The sequence below is a fragment of the Medicago sativa genome, chromosome 4 (assembly GCF_051527215.1).
Source record: "Medicago sativa cultivar Bolivia chromosome 4, Bolivia_mono, whole genome shotgun sequence".
Lineage (NCBI taxonomy): Eukaryota > Viridiplantae > Streptophyta > Magnoliopsida > Fabales > Fabaceae > Medicago > Medicago sativa.
The window spans coordinates 18033232-18050782 of NC_140752.1; the positions used below are offsets into that span (position 1 = coordinate 18033232).

General features: G+C 34.3%; 2 protein-coding genes across 2 annotated transcripts; one reads left to right on the forward strand and one right to left on the reverse strand.

Annotated features, from left to right (window-relative positions):
• Nucleotides 1-837: 837 nt before the first annotated feature.
• LOC146926884 (RHOMBOID-like protein 1) lies at nt 838-6744 on the reverse strand. Its single transcript, XM_085700329.1, has 6 exons — nt 6341-6744; nt 4289-4452; nt 3395-3558; nt 3031-3290; nt 2217-2343; nt 838-1297 (listed from the first exon to the last, which is right to left on the reverse strand). Exons 1-6 carry the CDS (start codon nt 6628-6630, stop codon nt 1175-1177), a joined length of 1128 nt encoding a protein of 375 aa, XP_085556455.1. The 5' UTR covers nt 6631-6744; the 3' UTR covers nt 838-1174.
• A 5526-nt stretch (nt 6745-12270) lies between these two features.
• On the forward strand, nt 12271-13701 carry LOC146926885 (two-component response regulator ARR14-like). Its single transcript, XM_085706984.1, has 3 exons — nt 12271-12574; nt 12665-12741; nt 13207-13701. The coding sequence occupies exons 1-3, from the start codon at nt 12271-12273 to the stop codon at nt 13489-13491; spliced, it is 666 nt and encodes a 221-aa protein (XP_085563110.1). The 3' UTR covers nt 13492-13701.
• The last annotated feature ends 3850 nt before the right edge of the window (nt 13702-17551 follow it).

Here is a 17551-nt window from a genome sequence, read left to right on the forward strand (position 1 = left end):
CTAGAACAATACAGTAACATGTTAAAAAACTCAAACAAGCAAATTATGACTATCAAAAACTTAATCAGCCTAAGCTCACTTCATATTCAATCAACTTTGTCCATCAACCTTGCCCTCTAAACCTCATCATTGCCACTTTCCTTAGCCTTAACCATGGACTGAACCTTCTCCATCAATCTTGTCTTTCTTCCATGTCCAGCACCAATTCCATCAAAAAAAATTGAGGGTTCTAGTTTTCATATTCAATCACAAAAATTAGGGTTTGGAGTTTTTGGAGTTGCCACTATTTATTGGAAGAAATTTTGGAGTGTAGATTAAAGATTGTAATATTAGGGTCCCAATTTTATATTTTTGGGGAAGAAAGAGCCGTTGGGGAAGAAAGAAAGAGTCGTTTGGGAGGAAAGAACATTTTTTGCAAATCAATCAATTTCGTCCTTGAAAATTTTGGTCACTATCAGCCAAATTAGTCCCTGCTTATGTGGCATCTGACATGTGAGAGGTTAACGGCCACATCACACCGTTAACACTCTAATTGAGCGGAGGGACTAAATTGATTTACATTTTACAAATTCAGGAACTATTTTGATATTTCGTTAAATTGGGGGACAAATTTGGCCGATTCGTGCAAATTCAGGGACGAAGTTGATGATTCACTCATAAAAAGAGTGTTCTACAAAATTCAAGAAATAAGTTAGTGATTTACTCGACTAGTCGACCAAACAATTTGATTCAAGTGGTTAATGAACTCACCAAAAACAAATTTCGAATTACCAACACCCCTATTTCCCGAGATCAAGAGGTGTTAATACCAAAAAAAAAAAAAAAAACCACTTCAAGTTTCCAATATTGAATTATTTAACACAGGAATCAAAACCCATCAAAGGAATTAAGACACAGTTTTTATCTTTTTTATGATACAAATAATTTGCAAGTATATTTTGATCCTGCCACAAAATAGGTATCAGTCAAAGTACTATATACAGAATAAACAAATCTGCTAAGGCAAAAATAATCATTTTGCAAAAAAAATAAAATCTGGTATCCTGAAAAAACCAACAGGTATAGACTACATTAATAGAAGTATAGAACTATAGTGCTTCATGAGAGCCTGAAACCCTAATATCAACAACTGATCATAATCGTCCAACGGTAAATATCCCTTTTGGTCAAAAACTCAATTACAAAGCTGAGTACACAATTGCTGGATCTGGGAACTAGTTGGATCTTGCATTAGATATGTACTTGATTTACCATTGCTTGAGCATGTTACATTCAGCTGGCTGCCAAGCTGGTTTGACTGCATTTTATGGTATTAATTCAAAACAATGAATATCCACACCAAAACAGAAAAGAAAAAATATACAAGCACATAATATAGTCCTGAATGGATAAGAAGCTTAATTAAGTTCTTACAGAATAAGTGTTTATCATATAAGTGTTTATGTATAAGCAATTTCTATAAAATAACATCAAACGGCTTCTACATAAAATATAAGTTTTTTTTTCATAAGCATGGGGAGCTTATGAAAATAACCTGAAAACAGCTTATGGACATGTCATAAACAATTTCTATGAATAGTCTCATAGTGAAAAAAAATATTAGAGATTATGACACAAAGAATAAAGCAATTTAAAATTGCCTATTTAATGAGAAGCATTACAAACATAAGAGTGTCTTTTTCTTAAAACGTAAAATTATTGATGAGAATGTGACCTTGGGAATGTAAACATTCTCATCATGTTTGGTACAAAGTTACAAGAAAATATTCATTGGTATTATTTATTGCTAAGAATTTAGATTACACAGTACACATTTTTTTCACTTTTGATTTCCATGTCAAGGAGTTGGAATCTTACATTCCCATGGAAAGAGAAGTTAAGTTTCATTCTTCTAAATTCTGAACATAACTTCTCAATTTCACCTAATTCTACCTCTTTCTGTCAACTAAAATTTGTAAAAACAGTCCTGGGAATGATAAGTATGTACCAAATATCTTTGATGGGAATAGTTTTCCACTTTTCCAGGTAATTATAGTATTAGGACTATCATTTTCAGATAATCATAAGCCTCGAGACAAATGCTCCCTAAGTGTTAAATGAGGAATATTTTTCAAACTATGTAAAGTAACAATACTTGAAAAGGGCTTATAAATAAATTCGTTCATAGGATCTGATAATATTTTTCAGATAAGGAGGATTTAAGCTAAAATGCTTACCAAGCAATATGCTGCCTCTGTATGGCAGTTCCATTTTGAAGTTGGAACGCAAGACAGATAATGGCACCAAGAGCAGTGCTCATTTGCATCAACACCCTTGAGGAGTGCAACAAGTCCACCAGAAAGCCTGTGATTTTTAGATAAGTTAACAGATATAAATATATGACATCATTCAGCTATAAAGCACATACACCGGACACGACTCTGACACTAACATGCAGACACTAGTAATAATTTAAAAAAATGGAAGCGATTTAACGTAACCACATGTGTCAGATTCTTCTTCAAAAAACCACAAGTGTCGGATTTGTGTTGGTATTAAACATCAGAATTAAGAAAGCAACTAAGCTTTACAAGATAAAAAAAATAACACTGGTCAATTATTACTTACTAGTTCCTCTTTGTTTTATCCCTTCATGTCTGCTATATAGTATATAAACACGTATCATATTAACAATATCAAAAGTAATTATTTAAAAAATAACTGTAAAACTATTACTGTGTGTAGTAAAGATCATGAAACACAATTTTAATATCCAATAAATGTAACAGAAGATTTTGATGGATTTGAGATTCTGCCTAAAGCAAATAACTTGGTTTCTCATGCTACAATGTGTTTTTCTTTCAATTTAGTAGAAGCTTAATCTAAAACTTGCAACTGTTGGAGGTAAACTAATACCGCAATCTACCCCAACTACTCAACGAAACTGGAAACCTCAGGTTTCATGCTACTTGTGAACAGGGTTAGTCATGCTCAAGTCTCCCCTTACATACACTAGATCTAAAAAATAAGAGACTTCAGTTCAGATCTTACCCAACAATTAGAATGATCAAGGAGAGGACCCATAATATGCACTGATATTTCTTGAATTTAGGCTTAGCACGTGTTGGAGAATACTCTACACGAGCATATCGTTGGTTTACCCATCCAAACTGAGGTCGTATCAAAAACACAAATCCGAGAAGAAATCCTGTAAGAAAGCCTCCAATATGAGCAAAGTTGTCCACATGTGGAAGAATCCCGATTGCGAGATTGACAACAATGATGATCACAAGTGTTAAAAGTGCTGCAATCTGAACATGAAAACAAAATTTTGTTTAGCAGTGGTTTCCTTTTAAGTGCATAATCTTGACTTTTAAGACACTCAAGAGTAGAAATTAAGAAATTTAATATGCACCTTGTTATCATACATGGACCAATTAGTGATGAGTTCTGATAGCATTGCTCCTAGCAACCCAAAGAGCGCACCAGAAGCACCGACAGAAATGTTTGACTGAATGAAAAGAGCAGAAAGCAAACTGCCTCCGAATCCAGATATGACAAATAGCAGTCCAATAAGCACTGTAGCAAAACTATATATAAGTTAGTAATGCGAAAATTAAGAAAATCATACCTCTGTCAAAGATAAACCAAAAGGAATAAATTTTGGTGTCATGTTGATCTATTTACCAATAATAAACAGAATTACTCACATTATACTTCATATTAACAGATCTGTTTTAATCTTAATTTAGAGGTTGTTGCATGTAAATACTTTGAAGTTGCCAATACCATCTCTTAACCTTTCACCAATGATAATAGGACAATTTTTTCAGAATACAGGCCTAATTACTTGTTTCCTTGTTAGTTCTATTTATCTACATTTTACTACTCAAATTCATATTATAAGCACAAAGATCTGACTAATACAGAATAAAAGAATACTTGGTAGAAATACTATAAACTAACATGCCACTACAGCATGTTATCCATAATAGGACTTAAATTTGTTTTTAATCCCTATTAATTCTCCAAGCAATTTTGGTCCTGTTATCATCCATAGATTTCTTAAACGCTAACAAGTCACCAACCTTTGAGTTAGGAATCCATTTGAAAGGTCAGCAGTTGGTGGATCTATCATAATGGTAGGAACCAGAATTGCTCACTTTTCACAAACAAGGGCCAAAAAGCAAAACTCAAATTTATAGACTAAGACCAAAATTTGGTATACTAATAGGGATTAAAAACATACTTAGAATCATAAAAATATATTTAATCCTACTACTAAAGACTAATGCAGAATGACACATACCAAACCCAAATTCTTGCTCAAGCCGAATTCCAATAAAAAGAATGCCCAACATATTTGCTAATAGATGAAAAACTCCACCATGTAGCCACATACAAGTGATGAGACGCCAACCTTGGTGCCTGTGAACCACTCTGTCCACATCAAGAGCCCCCATCTTCTGTAGCCTAAGCAACATAGCAAATCACCAGTTATTAACAATCAATTTGAATTTTCTATCAGATATTAAAATGCATTCTTAAAAAAAAAAAATATCCATAAATTTAAAATATTTTTTCATCCACAAATATGCATCTTTTCCACTTATAATCCTTGAAAAAAAAAAAAAAATCTTGCAGCCTGTCCTCAAATTAGATTTTGTCACTAGTTTTTTTGGTTTTAGTCTCCATAATATTGATCTATACCAGAATTAGTCCTTAATTTGTTGTTGTTCCTTGTAGTTTTGCTTGTTGTATCTATAATGTTGGTCTATGCTCCAATTAGTCCTCCTAATATTTTAGACTACAGAACAGGAACTAAGGAAATATTTCTAACATCATAAGATGAACCAGTAGTGTATTACATGCAATAAAATTAATGCTTTCCATAGCGGATCGCAGAAATAGCAATTTGTTCAAACTGCAGAAATAGGTATGAAAAGTATACTACAGTGCTATAATGCCGCTATAGCCTATACTTAACAATACTTTGTAATAAATAGTGAATCAGGTCAGGTCATAAAATGAGACACTTCATACCTATTTTACTGCGGGACCTGGTCAAACTCGAGATTGACTCACTATGGGACATGGTCAAACTCGAACCTGACTCATATTGGGTCAGACTGGGTTGGGCTTCTCTGGTCCTGACAGTGGGAATTCAAGCCTAATTTGGACTGAACATAAAAACCCAACACTAGAGCGCAGTTCAAACGATGAGCTACTTCCGTGTTAGCCTATATGAAGCGCATACAAATCACCAACAAGCCCGTTGATCATGATCAACAGTCACTCACAATCCACACCGCACCTAAAGATGCTCAATGCATGGAGTGGTAACTACATTTTCAGCCACAAGTAATCGACCAAAACTACAATACAAAATGATGTGTACTCGAAGTTCAAGTATACTTTTCAAATTTCATTCTACAACTACTCTTTACACTAATTGGTCTCTTGGGTGTCAGAATCCTTGCAGGTATCCTCGACGTTCTCCACCATCACCTTTAATCTACTTCACCAAGACACCTTTTCTATCTAATTCCCCCCCCCCCCCCCCCCCCCCCCGCTCTCTCTCTCTCCCCCAATGCAATAATCATCATTCATCAGCACATTTACAACAATTCAAAACAATAGTGTGAATTCAAACAACGGTCCACCATGTTTCAGAGACTAACCCCCTTATTTTGTCTTGATAAACACCGCGAAAAACTCTCACACAACTGCAAGGTTCCGGGTTTCCACTAATTGGCCTATGAGTGTTGGAATCCTTGCATTGCAGGTACCCCACGTCGTTCTCCATCGTCACCTTTCATCTACTTCACCAAGACACCTTTCTAACTCTAACTCTCTCTCTCTCTCTCTCTCCCCATCCAGTCATCATCATTACTCAGCAAATTTACATTGAAACAAGTGTGAATTCAAACAATAGTCCACCATGTTTCAAAGACTATAATCCCCTTATTCGTTGTCTAGAGATCGAGTGACAAACATTACCTGAAACCTATGAAGCACGGACACTCATCGGATTCGGCATGTCCCGGTGTCGGACATGTGTCGTGACACCGACACATATAATTATATTGAATTATGTGATTTTCTCAAATTATCATTATCAGTGGTGTCGACGTGTCAGTGTCTGGTGTCCGTGCTTCATAGCCTAAAATTCATTCCAAATGAATGTGTTCAACCTATCGATATCGACATTACAAATTGAACTAACAGAAACTAACCTCTTTTATTAACCCAACCCAATTCACTAATAATTTACTAAAAAAACTGAATTTCAATCACAACCTATCATAAAAACACAAAAACAAAACAAAAAAGAAAATTAGGCAAAGAAAAAAAAACTCACGTCAAAGAAGAAGGACCAAGAAGAGGATTTTCCTTAAGAGGCTGAAAAGCGAAACGTTTCAGAAACCTCGCAATACAAGAAACAGAATTCTTCGGACAATTATTAACATACATAGTGATAACAAAAACTACGATGTTAGCAACAACAAAAAACGGTAACAACCAAGGAAACCATTTTTTGTAATGCTTCACTTCTCTACCATTGTTGTGATGAACTGGTAGTGAAACAGGGTGAACCGTATTGTTGTTGGTGGTGGAGTGGATCTGTAATGGTGGTTGTTCTTGTGCCATGGAAGGGGGTGGGGGTGGGAATAGAGAAAAGGGGGGTGTGATTATTGGGTTGAATTTGGTTTGATGAGTGTGGGAATTGAAAAAGGGGAGATGAAGTTAGAAAGGGAAGAAGATGAAGGAGTCAAAAGAAGTTGGGTTTTTAGATTACCAACAACTTTACTTGCACCGTTGGGACACTAATTTTTTATTACAATTTTATTTTAAATATATTTGTTATTATTTAATTACTTGTGTACGAAACCGTGCTAGTATTATAAAATTTTAATTTTGATGACTAAAATTTATAATTAAATAAAATTGAATATTAGTTGGTCATCATAGTTGTATGTGAGCCTAACTCAATTGATAGAAATATTGCATTATATATTCAGAGGAATTATTATACTGGATCAAGGTAAGTTCGCGCAAGGTTTTGAACTAAAACATTGGTATTTCTGTCGTATTTTGTTTTGAGTAAATGGTTATTTCAATCTCTAACTCTGCACTTCGTTGTCATAATGGTCCTTGACTTAAGATTAAAAATAAAGTAGTATCCGAATGTGCATTTCCGTTATCAGTTTAGTCTCTGGCGTTAAAAATTTATGTTATCTAATGAAATGACAAATGTTTTGTGTTGACAAGATGCGTAACGTGTCATAGGGACTATAGTGAAAGTAGAAAATTGTCACTTTGGTCTTTGATTCGAAAATCAATATCCCTAAATTGAATCTCAAATTGCTAAATCCCTAAATCTCAAATCAATATCCTCAAAATGAATCTCAAATCCCTAAATCCCCAAAGTGACCATATTCTACTTTCACTTTAGTCCCTGCAACACCTAATGCACCTTGTCAGCACAAAATATTTGCCACCTCATCATTTAACAAAAGTTTTTAACGTCAAGGACTAAACTGATAATGAAAGTGCACATTCATGGACTACTTTGTATTTAATTTTGAGTTAGGGACCTTTGTGACAGCGAGGTGCAAAGTCCAGCACTAAAGTGACCATTTACTCATTTCGTTTTCTTTGATGGGATCTGGATGAGTCCATAAACACAAAGTCAGGATACTTCTTCCTATATTAAAACACAAACTTATCATCAACCAAGAACTTCATAAGATGCTGCATTTCTAATATTGAACCCTTAATAAATTGTTTATAGTTGTGACATGCATTGTGAATATCCTTAATAGTAGTTGTATTTCGACCATTTTTATTTTTTAAAGTGGTTTAGTATAATTCTTGGAATGACTATTGAGTTTGTCAACTCACGAAGAAGCCAATTCTCTTTCGGTCTTAATCATCCAACAATTTTAAGTCTCTGCAACACTTCAGCCATCTCATGATTGTGTCTTCCATCCCCAACTTTGAGGCTCAAATCACCAACACTCAACAAATAACGTCTCAATTAAAACATACAGTCACATTTAACCGAACCATATATTTTACGCTTGGACAACTTTTTATACTCGATATAAATCTCATCTTTCACATAACATTGCAACAACTGTTTTTGTGCCATTACATCCATTATCTTATCTTCCAATAACAACAATTAATCCCGACTTCTTTGATTCTTCTCGAACCCACTCCAACAATTAGTCATTTGATGTAAAATTTGTAGTGAATGTTGTTGAAAACAAAATCTTCATCTTATGTTTTAAAGATAACAAACACATTTAATTTATTTATATATTGTTATCTACTAATACTTTTTGTGAGCTTGTTTCATTGAGAACGTTTATAAGAACATTCTGACCTCACAAGGATAACAAGGCATCTTCATCAAAACAACAAACAATGCAAGAGACAAATATGAGCTTTTAAGCTAAAAGTCAAGAGTTGCATAATTAAACTAAAGAATAAATATAATTCTCTGTCTCACCAAGAATAATCATAGGAATCAAAATGATTAAAAGGTTTTAAATGGCAAGACATTAGAAGCAAATAAAGGTATTAATTGCAAATGGGACATAAAAGGACAAAATCAGTGAAAAACCCAAATAGGATTTCGACCCATTAAGGAAAGAAAGAAAGGAATCTATGAAAAGTGCAAACCTTGGATGTAAAGCATGTGACATCATCAAAATGACATAATCATGATCACACCAAGTCTTATCAATTTACTGGAACCATTACCAACTCTCAGACAACTCATTACAACTAAGCAAAAGCGTGTGAAGTTTCTGCCAAGGCCAATTGAACGTAGAGAACGTTGTCCCGAACGTTCTGCAAGAACAGAAATTCATACTTTCTCGACACCAAAACAATGTATGATCCCCATCCCCCACCTTTCTCGGCACCAACTCCTCAAACCACCCACCCTCACTACCACGTACACCATCCCTAATCTTCACTATCTCCCTCCACCACGAGGAACAACCCTGGCCCGCATTATGCAACCTTTCATCCTCCTTACCACCATAACGAGCCAACATCACCATGTGCCAAAAACTACCTCTCTCCACTAACAACCTCCAACACCATTTACCTAACAATGCAATATTAAATTCCCGTAACTGCCTAACCCCCAAACCGCCATACTCCTTACACAAACAAACATCTTCCACCCATTCCCCCCCCCCCCCCCCCCCCCCAAAAAAAAAAAAAACTTCAAAAGAGATTCAATTGAAGAGATTATACCTGATGGAGCCTTGAAGAAGGACAGAGCATAGACATGCAGAGTAGTCAGAACATACTTAAAGGAGAGAAATCAGCTTTGCCAACCAGACAGTCTATTTTTAATACGGTTAACAATAGGCTTCCAAAACACCAACCTTCGCGGATTACCACCAATAGGCACCCCAAATACATAAACGGTACCTTACCAACTTTACAACTCAAAACAGACGCCACCTCACTCAACCAAAAATCAATAGTGTTAACTCCCAACAACATACTTTTATGAAAATATATTTTCAAACTAGACACCGCCTCAAAGAGAACAAGAACAACCCACAGAGCACGAACATCAGCTAAACTTTTTCCCCCTACCAGTAATGTGTCATCATCAAACTGAAGATGAGGCAACCATGGCTTTCATCATAACATTCAAACCATCCGCCACCAACAGAAACAATAATGGTGAGAGCGGGTCGCCCTGATGCAAACTCCTTTCAAGAGGAAATTCAGTTGCGGGACTACAATTTACTAACACGGATGTTGTAGCTGTACTAACACACTCTTTATTCCACTTTCCCCACAAAGTCGGGAAAGATATTCTTCCCATGAAACCATCTAGATACCCTAGTCAACTGAATCATAAGCCTTTTCAAAATCCACTTTAAACAACATGATTTTCTTCTTTGACTTGCGGGCCTTGTCTACCAGCTTATTTGCTATCAGAATACCGTCAAGAATTTGCCTATCCTTAACAAAAGCTGACTGAGCATCGGAAATAACACTACCAATCACCTGTCGCAGTCTATTAGGTAAATTTTTTGCCAGAATTTTATAAAGGCTACCCACCAATGATATAGGCCGAAAATCATTTAAAGTTTAAGGGTTATCCACCTTTAGAATAAGAGCAATAAAAGTAGAATTTATACCTTTCGTCAACTTCCCATTCCGATGAAACTCTGATAAGAACCTCATTAAATTATCCTTCAAGTCAAGCCATAAATCCTTAATAAATCCCAAATTGATGCCGTCGGGAACCGGACTCTTAAAACTGTCACAATCCCACACAACAACCTTCACTTCTTCCGCGGAAAAAGGTTTTTATGAAGCCACCTCCTTTCGCGTAAGAAAAGGCACGGAACTGAAGGTTTACCACCCGTGGCCGAACCACATTTCACGCTTTAAAATGAGTCGCAAAATGCGAGTACACAACATCACGAACCGACTGCACTCCCTCCATCGTAGCGCCATCCACCAAAATTGTACACAAAGAATTTCACCTCCGCCGTCTAGCCATGACAGCAGGGCCATTTTTTTGGGGAGTGCAAAGAGCTCAATCGAGCTGGGCCTTCCAAAGTGATGGGTCTCAAGAAAAAATTATTGCTCAATATCCCCACCCCCACTCAAAAAAGAAAAATAAACATGTTTCATGTTTCAATTTCTAAGTAAAAATTCATGTTTCATGTTTCTATTTCTAAGTTAAAAAACACGTCTTTAGTACAAAATAATTGCTAATTTTGATTTCGGTGACTAATAATCATTATACGAGCGTTATTTTCAATTAAATAGAAGATTAATCTTTTAAAAAAATTGTGCGTTTTTTTTATTAGGGGCATATATTTACTATGAGAGCCGAGCCTCCAGTTTCAAAGGAACGACCCTGCATGACAGAATGATATTTTTTTAAATTTGCTTCACCATGACTTTGCCAATTATGCCTCGACTGCTGCCAACATATACTAGTATTGAGACCTGATCAGGACAAAGAATGAATTCCCAAAGTAATACCATGCAATTCCACATTCTCTTCCGACAATTCCTCCTCTTTCCCCTTACCATCAAGAGCGACCAAATGAGTCTTAAGGGAAGCAATCTTTGTGTCTTGTTAAGCAGTAGTTTTTTTTTGTTTTCGGGCTTTGACACTCGTGTTTTCCCAAAAAAAAAAGTAAAATAAAATTAAGGGAAATGCTAACTTATGCCTTAAGGGCACAAGTTAAGGTTCAAAGATAGAAATTATGAATCGTAAATTGTGTCAATTTATTTCTTACAATATTAAAATTTAATATTTTTAATAAATACTTGCTCTTTATAGAAACCTAACATGTGCCCTAAGGGCATAAATTAGCATCACCCTAAAATTAATAATTGGATTGGATGATGAAAATTTAATGAGTGATTTATGTTAAAAAAAAAAATCAATGTGATTAAAATCTTGACACCTAATTAATCCGTATGTTCCTGACACACGAGAAATACCACACACACCTCTCTAAACACTAATCGCACCTCTTCAATTTCTCTCTTCCCGCTAGCGAGCGCGTATAATTGACCCACAAGATTTATCATATTACCCTTCAAATCAAAACCCTAAATTTTAGATACTATAAATATATGTGTTTAGTTCTCTTAAAGGGAACCCTAAATTTCAGCGATCACTTTCTTGTTCAGAGCACATTCATTCTCCAAGAAGAACAAGATTTGCTCCTTCTTATTCTTCCCTCAACACCACACAGTGTTGAAGATTCTTCTACCCTAAGAAACTATTTCCGTTTCTTTCTTGACAAAATTGCAATGGCCCTTTTCACCGACAAACCATCATTATCAGAAGGTCTCAAGGTTCTTGCAATTGATCATGACATCACTCTCCTTAATTTCGTCGAGGAGATGTGTAATCGATGCAATTATAAGGGTTAGTAACTGAATCACACCTTATTCAAAGTTTTCATCTTTTTTGGTAAAAATTCTTACTTTTATATGTTTTCATGTTTGCTTATTCTGATATTGTTTATTTCAGTTACCAAATGTAGCATGGCTTCTGATGCCTTCAACATGTTGGAAAGAAAGGACTGTTTCGATGTAATGTTGATTGATGCTCATATGCCAAACATGGATGTTTACGACTTTGTCCAAAATGTTACCCTACAACTCAAAATTCCTGTCATTAGTAAGAATTTATTCAACTTTGCACAATTCAAATGATTCATTCATATTATGTACTTAATAAGTGTGAACTTACATTATTATTTCTTTTTTGTAGTGATGGCCGTTGATTCTGCAGAAAGTTCTATTATGAAGTCTATTGAATGTGGGGCTTGCGAATATTGGACTAAGCCTTTGGTTGAAAAACAGTTCAAGACCATGTGGCAACATGTTATAAGAAAAGGTTTGACTCAAAACAAAAAATATGAAATTGTTGGAAGCTCGGTGTTTCAAGAAAATAGAAAACGGGGTAGAGAAGATGCTAATGCCTCAAAAGAAACACTTGCAAAGAAGGCCCGTTTGTCTTGGTCGCGAGAATTGCATCAGCAGTTTCTACGTGCAGTCAATCAACTAGGCCTTGATAGTATGATTCTTTCCTAATTACTTTTTTACTATGCTTTATTGCATTCTTCAACAGTTGAACTTATGTCCATGTTTTTCTCTTATTTTTCAGGGGCAACGCCAAAAAAGATTCTGAAAATCATGGATGTTCCCGATATGAAAAAAGAACATGTTGCCAGCCATTTACAGGTTCGTTTTTGCATAAATTTTATTGATTCTGTAAATTTGATATATTGTACCTAAGTCTAGTTGCCTAGGTTTGTCAGTGATCTTTTACCTAAGTCTGTTGTAATTGTGTAAATCATGTATGTTGTTTATACCATAGTCTTGCATGTTATACAACTTATAACAGTTATAATTGAGAGTAGCTTCAGCTACTTATAGGCCGGTGTAAATGAAACGAACCTGAATTTAATAGCTTATGCATGACATGTAATTCCAAATTCTTTTTCTAGCTGTTACAGCTTGCATTAATCATTTGCAGTGACTATTTCTTGTTGTATTGCTAGAATAGAATATAAGTATTTGTCCGTTAGCTTCTATATATCCTCTTGTTGATAATATACTACTTGTGTTCAATTTTGTATGATTGTAAACTGAAATTTATGGAGCTAGTATTATTATTAACATTGTAACTGCAATGTTGTTTTGCAGAAGTATAGAAATCAGTTTAAGAGCTCAACCGATGAGACAAAAGGTAAGATGAAAAAATCAAAGAAGAGTCCTCTTGAAACACAATTTAGCTTAGAAGCTACTCACTCAATACCGGAGCAGGACCAAAGTTTTCTTCATAATTCTGCGACACAATGTCGCGACAATTGCGATGCACAACAACATTGGGTGGAAATTGGTGAATCCAACATTATGAGCAACACTTTTTCTGACTTTCCCAACTTGTTCCCATATGTTGATGATGATTTATCATCACTTGTGTGGTGATTAGTTATTGTTTATTGATTATTTCTGCTGGAAGAAGATGATGAAAGCAGAGAAAGACATCAAGACTCCCAAGACGATTCTTCACATTTACTTATAAGTAGTTGCAGCTATTATTCAATTATTCCACTATTTCTCCGCTTACACGATTCATTACATTTACTTATATGCATTTGTATAAAACTTTGTGATTGAAGGATCATTACTATCAGATACTAGCTTTTCATTTGCTTTTTCAGTTGTTTCCCACATTAACTCAGTGCTATACAAGAGACTACTTTTAGATTTATTATTCAAAGAATGTAGATATTTGTTTGATTTCAGTTTCTTTTTATAGTTAATTCTAATTATAAACTAATTTTATCATAGAAGTGTGCAACATCAAGAATGACATTCTACCTTCACAACATCTGACAAAACAGTCCTTTTAATATGTCGATTAATTTGAGCCTAAAGGTTAATCAATCATAAAGAGACTTTGCATAATTTTTTTACTGTTTGAAAAAGAGACGTCGAAAAAACCATTTGTCAATATTTCAACATATCTATAAGTTATTATTCTACATCTTGCATAAAACATGAAATATGAACTGTTGAATTAGATTACCACCTTTGAAAGTGAAATGCTTACTATAAAGGGCCAAATCTTGCTTCTATATTTTGTTGAGTCTTAAAGTCCAATACTCTATTCAATTTTGGTATGTTTTAGTTTGTTTAGAGACCAATGTGTAAGGGATGCTACCTTTAAATGAATAGTTGCAGAGAAGGAGAAAATAACATAATGAGCAAAAAGGCCATTTCAGAGCTGAAAGAAGACTCTCCATTTTGAACTAATTTTGAGTGGAGCAAGTTGAAATAATTGATTGGCTTCATTCACAAAGTCAATTATCCTTCATAGATATTACTTCACTGGACACTTGATTAGCATTGTTGGTTTTGGTTCCTTGAAAATTTTGAGATGTTAGTTTTATGATTTTTTTTAGACCAAAAAAAAAAAAACATATACAATTTGGTCAACTTATTAGGTTCTCAATATTTTTGTAAAGGTCAATTGATTTCTTTCTAAAAAACTCATTTTTTATTCCATTCCAACTAGGATAAATATATGTGTTGATTCTTCTCTTCTTCTGCTTTCTTTTCTAGCCTCTTCTAAAATATTTACCTTGAAAGGATTTTTAGGAAAAAGAAACACATTTCAACCCCTCCCCTCCAATTCTTGTGTTTTTCTCATCTTCATCTTATTTTTCACAGAAGATAGATGAAAAGTCCGAGATGATTTGATTAATTGGGTTCTTCGACAAGCAACAAAGGCGGAATATACCTATAGATTGATCCAATCTCCAAAAACCAATTTTAATGTTGCGTTGTGAAAGGAGTGGCAAATATAGGCCACATAAAAGAAAGAGAAAATTGAATTTTCAAGACACTGTTGGAACAAAATGTGTTTAACAATGTCTCTTTGAGTTTTGATGATAACAAGATATTAAAAGTTCAATTGGATATGCTAATATTTGTTCAAGTGTGCAGAACCAAAGACTAAAATTTTTAAGTCTTAAAACAAGGTATTGGTTCTGGAAGAACAAATGAGAGCAACAAAATTTACAAGAGAAGCTTAGTAGCAAGACTTCAGAGTCTGAAGACCAACAGAAGCTAATTGTCAGAGTGATATGAAGATCACCTAGAGTCTGAAGTCCATAGTCTGAAATGAAGAACCTAAAGTTAGTTAAATGGATACTTAAAGACACAAATGTGGAGAAGGAATAAAAGATTGATGCAACAGATATTTCAGAGGAATTAGAAGGCATTTAATGTTTTTCCACAGAGAAAGGACAAGTGATGGACAATAGTACAATTGTACAACCGCTACTTCACTACTCAAACATTTCATGCGCATAGTACAAGCTACAATTGTGTCTCTGCTGGTTTATTCTCCATACAATGAATTTCAAATTATTCCCTTCTAGGACATTAACCATATCAAGCAACAAATCAATGTTGATTGATCAAGCTTCTACATTGACTCTTCGATGCAATGACACCTCTACAACATCTCTCTTATACCTCTATGTAAAGGAATGAAGACTTGAAGATTAATAAGATAATCTACAACATTTTATCTGTGCCAAAACTCTGTTGAAATTGTTGTGCATCAAACACTTAAAATTTCTTAACAACTTTCACATCTTAGAAATTCTAGAGTCTTAGAGTCTGAATTGTTTTGTACTGTGAACATCACTAGTTGTATATCAAGTGTTCAAACCAAATTTATTTCTTTGTAATTTGTTTGTTTTGAAGTCTCTTGCTTTTGTGGTTGATAATAGGAAATCTTTTGCTTGTGTGCTTGAGCATTTGTAATCAGATTGGATTATAGTGAACATCTCCGTAGAAGGGGGGCTGGACTACTTTCAGATTGTGGAACGAATAAAGATAATTTCATTGTGTCTTTCTCTTTTCTCTCTCTAACACTTTTATACCCGCTGCTATTAGACTCTGAACATTGTTCCAGACTCCGAACTCTATCAGACTTTGGACTTAGTTTAAAAAGAAGAAGAAAAAGATAACACAATTCAACACCCCCCTCCTTGTGTTTTTCTCACCTTCAGATACAAACTCAAGAAAATGTGGGTGTGAATTTGGATTAGCAAGAAAAGAAAATGAGTGGTGGTTGGCTATTCGTAATGGAGTTCACAACCATAAGATTTGATGGAGCTAAGGTTAGAAGTGAAACCTGTTGCGAGTAGATTAACTGAGAAATTGATTTTAAAGACATAGTGCATGTTTGGAGGGAGAGTCAAAATTGATTTTAAAGACTTAAAATTGATATATTTGGGGGTTCTTGATTCAAATTGATTTGTCTTAAGAACCGATTTTAACTTGAACCTATGATTTTAATTTTTACCATAAAACTTGATTTTTAAACTCAAATTTATTATTCAAGTGAATTTATCCAAACATAAATCATTTTATTTTAAACTAAATTTCAATTAAATTGATTTTAGAAAATTAATTCAATTGAAATCAAATTTTGCCACCGTAGACCTAAATCTACACTAAATTTTCAAAGAGTATTTTGAAGATCAGAGGTAGCATTTTCCACTGACAAATAAAGAAAATTATCCCAAACAATAATTGTGGTAAGCATTGATCCTCTTTCAAGATCATTAAACTCAACATGTCAATAGTAGTTGCTATGCTATAAATCATTTTGTTTTTTAGAAAGCACTTAGCGATTTTTTCACTATAATCAAACTTAATCACAAAGCATTTAGACGCATAAGTTTAAGATTTTTTTGTCTCTCCTCGAGAACTTCAACGTACAATCTAATAGGATTAAGAGTCTACAATAATTTGATATTTGTTTACATATCATACTCAAAGAGTGGTAAAATAAATTAAGCACATAAGTTTTCTAAACACTTAAGATATTCTAATTTGGGAGTTTGTAAGAATTTTTCTAAGTGTTTATGTGCTAGAATGTAATCAGAGTTTTGGCATAGTTGAAAGCTTGTCGTTCTCTATATTTCCTCAAATTAACGATGATGGTCCTTTTATAGGTGATTTGAATAGAGTCGTCGTTTTAAGAGAGTCTAGCGCATCAAGCTTCCATGAAAAGTTTTCTTCAGATTTCAAATCTTTGGCTTAAAGATAATTTTGTTGAATAATACTTCATAATTTCTTTGCTTCTTTGGAAATGATATGTTGCATCCGATTTGTCTTTCATATAGGTGTTTCTGTTACTGAAATGTGTCTTTTTTTAATTCAACAAGGACAAAACGTACTACTTGACATGGACAACGATGTTTCTTCAGAAGATTACAAAACTAGTTAGATGTTCTTTTTTTAGAGGGTTGATCGTTGACTTAATCATTCAGATTAGAGCTTCGTCTTCAGAACTTGACGAGTTCTCTTTCGAAGATTTGACTTTTTGTTGACCATCTTCAAATCAGAGTTTTTTCATCAGAGCTTCTCTTGAAGATCAGTGTTGTTCTTCTTCCTTTAGAGCAGTGTGTTTCAAAGCTAGAATGTTGACTTTAGAGTCAAATTTTAATTTTATGGTCCTGCA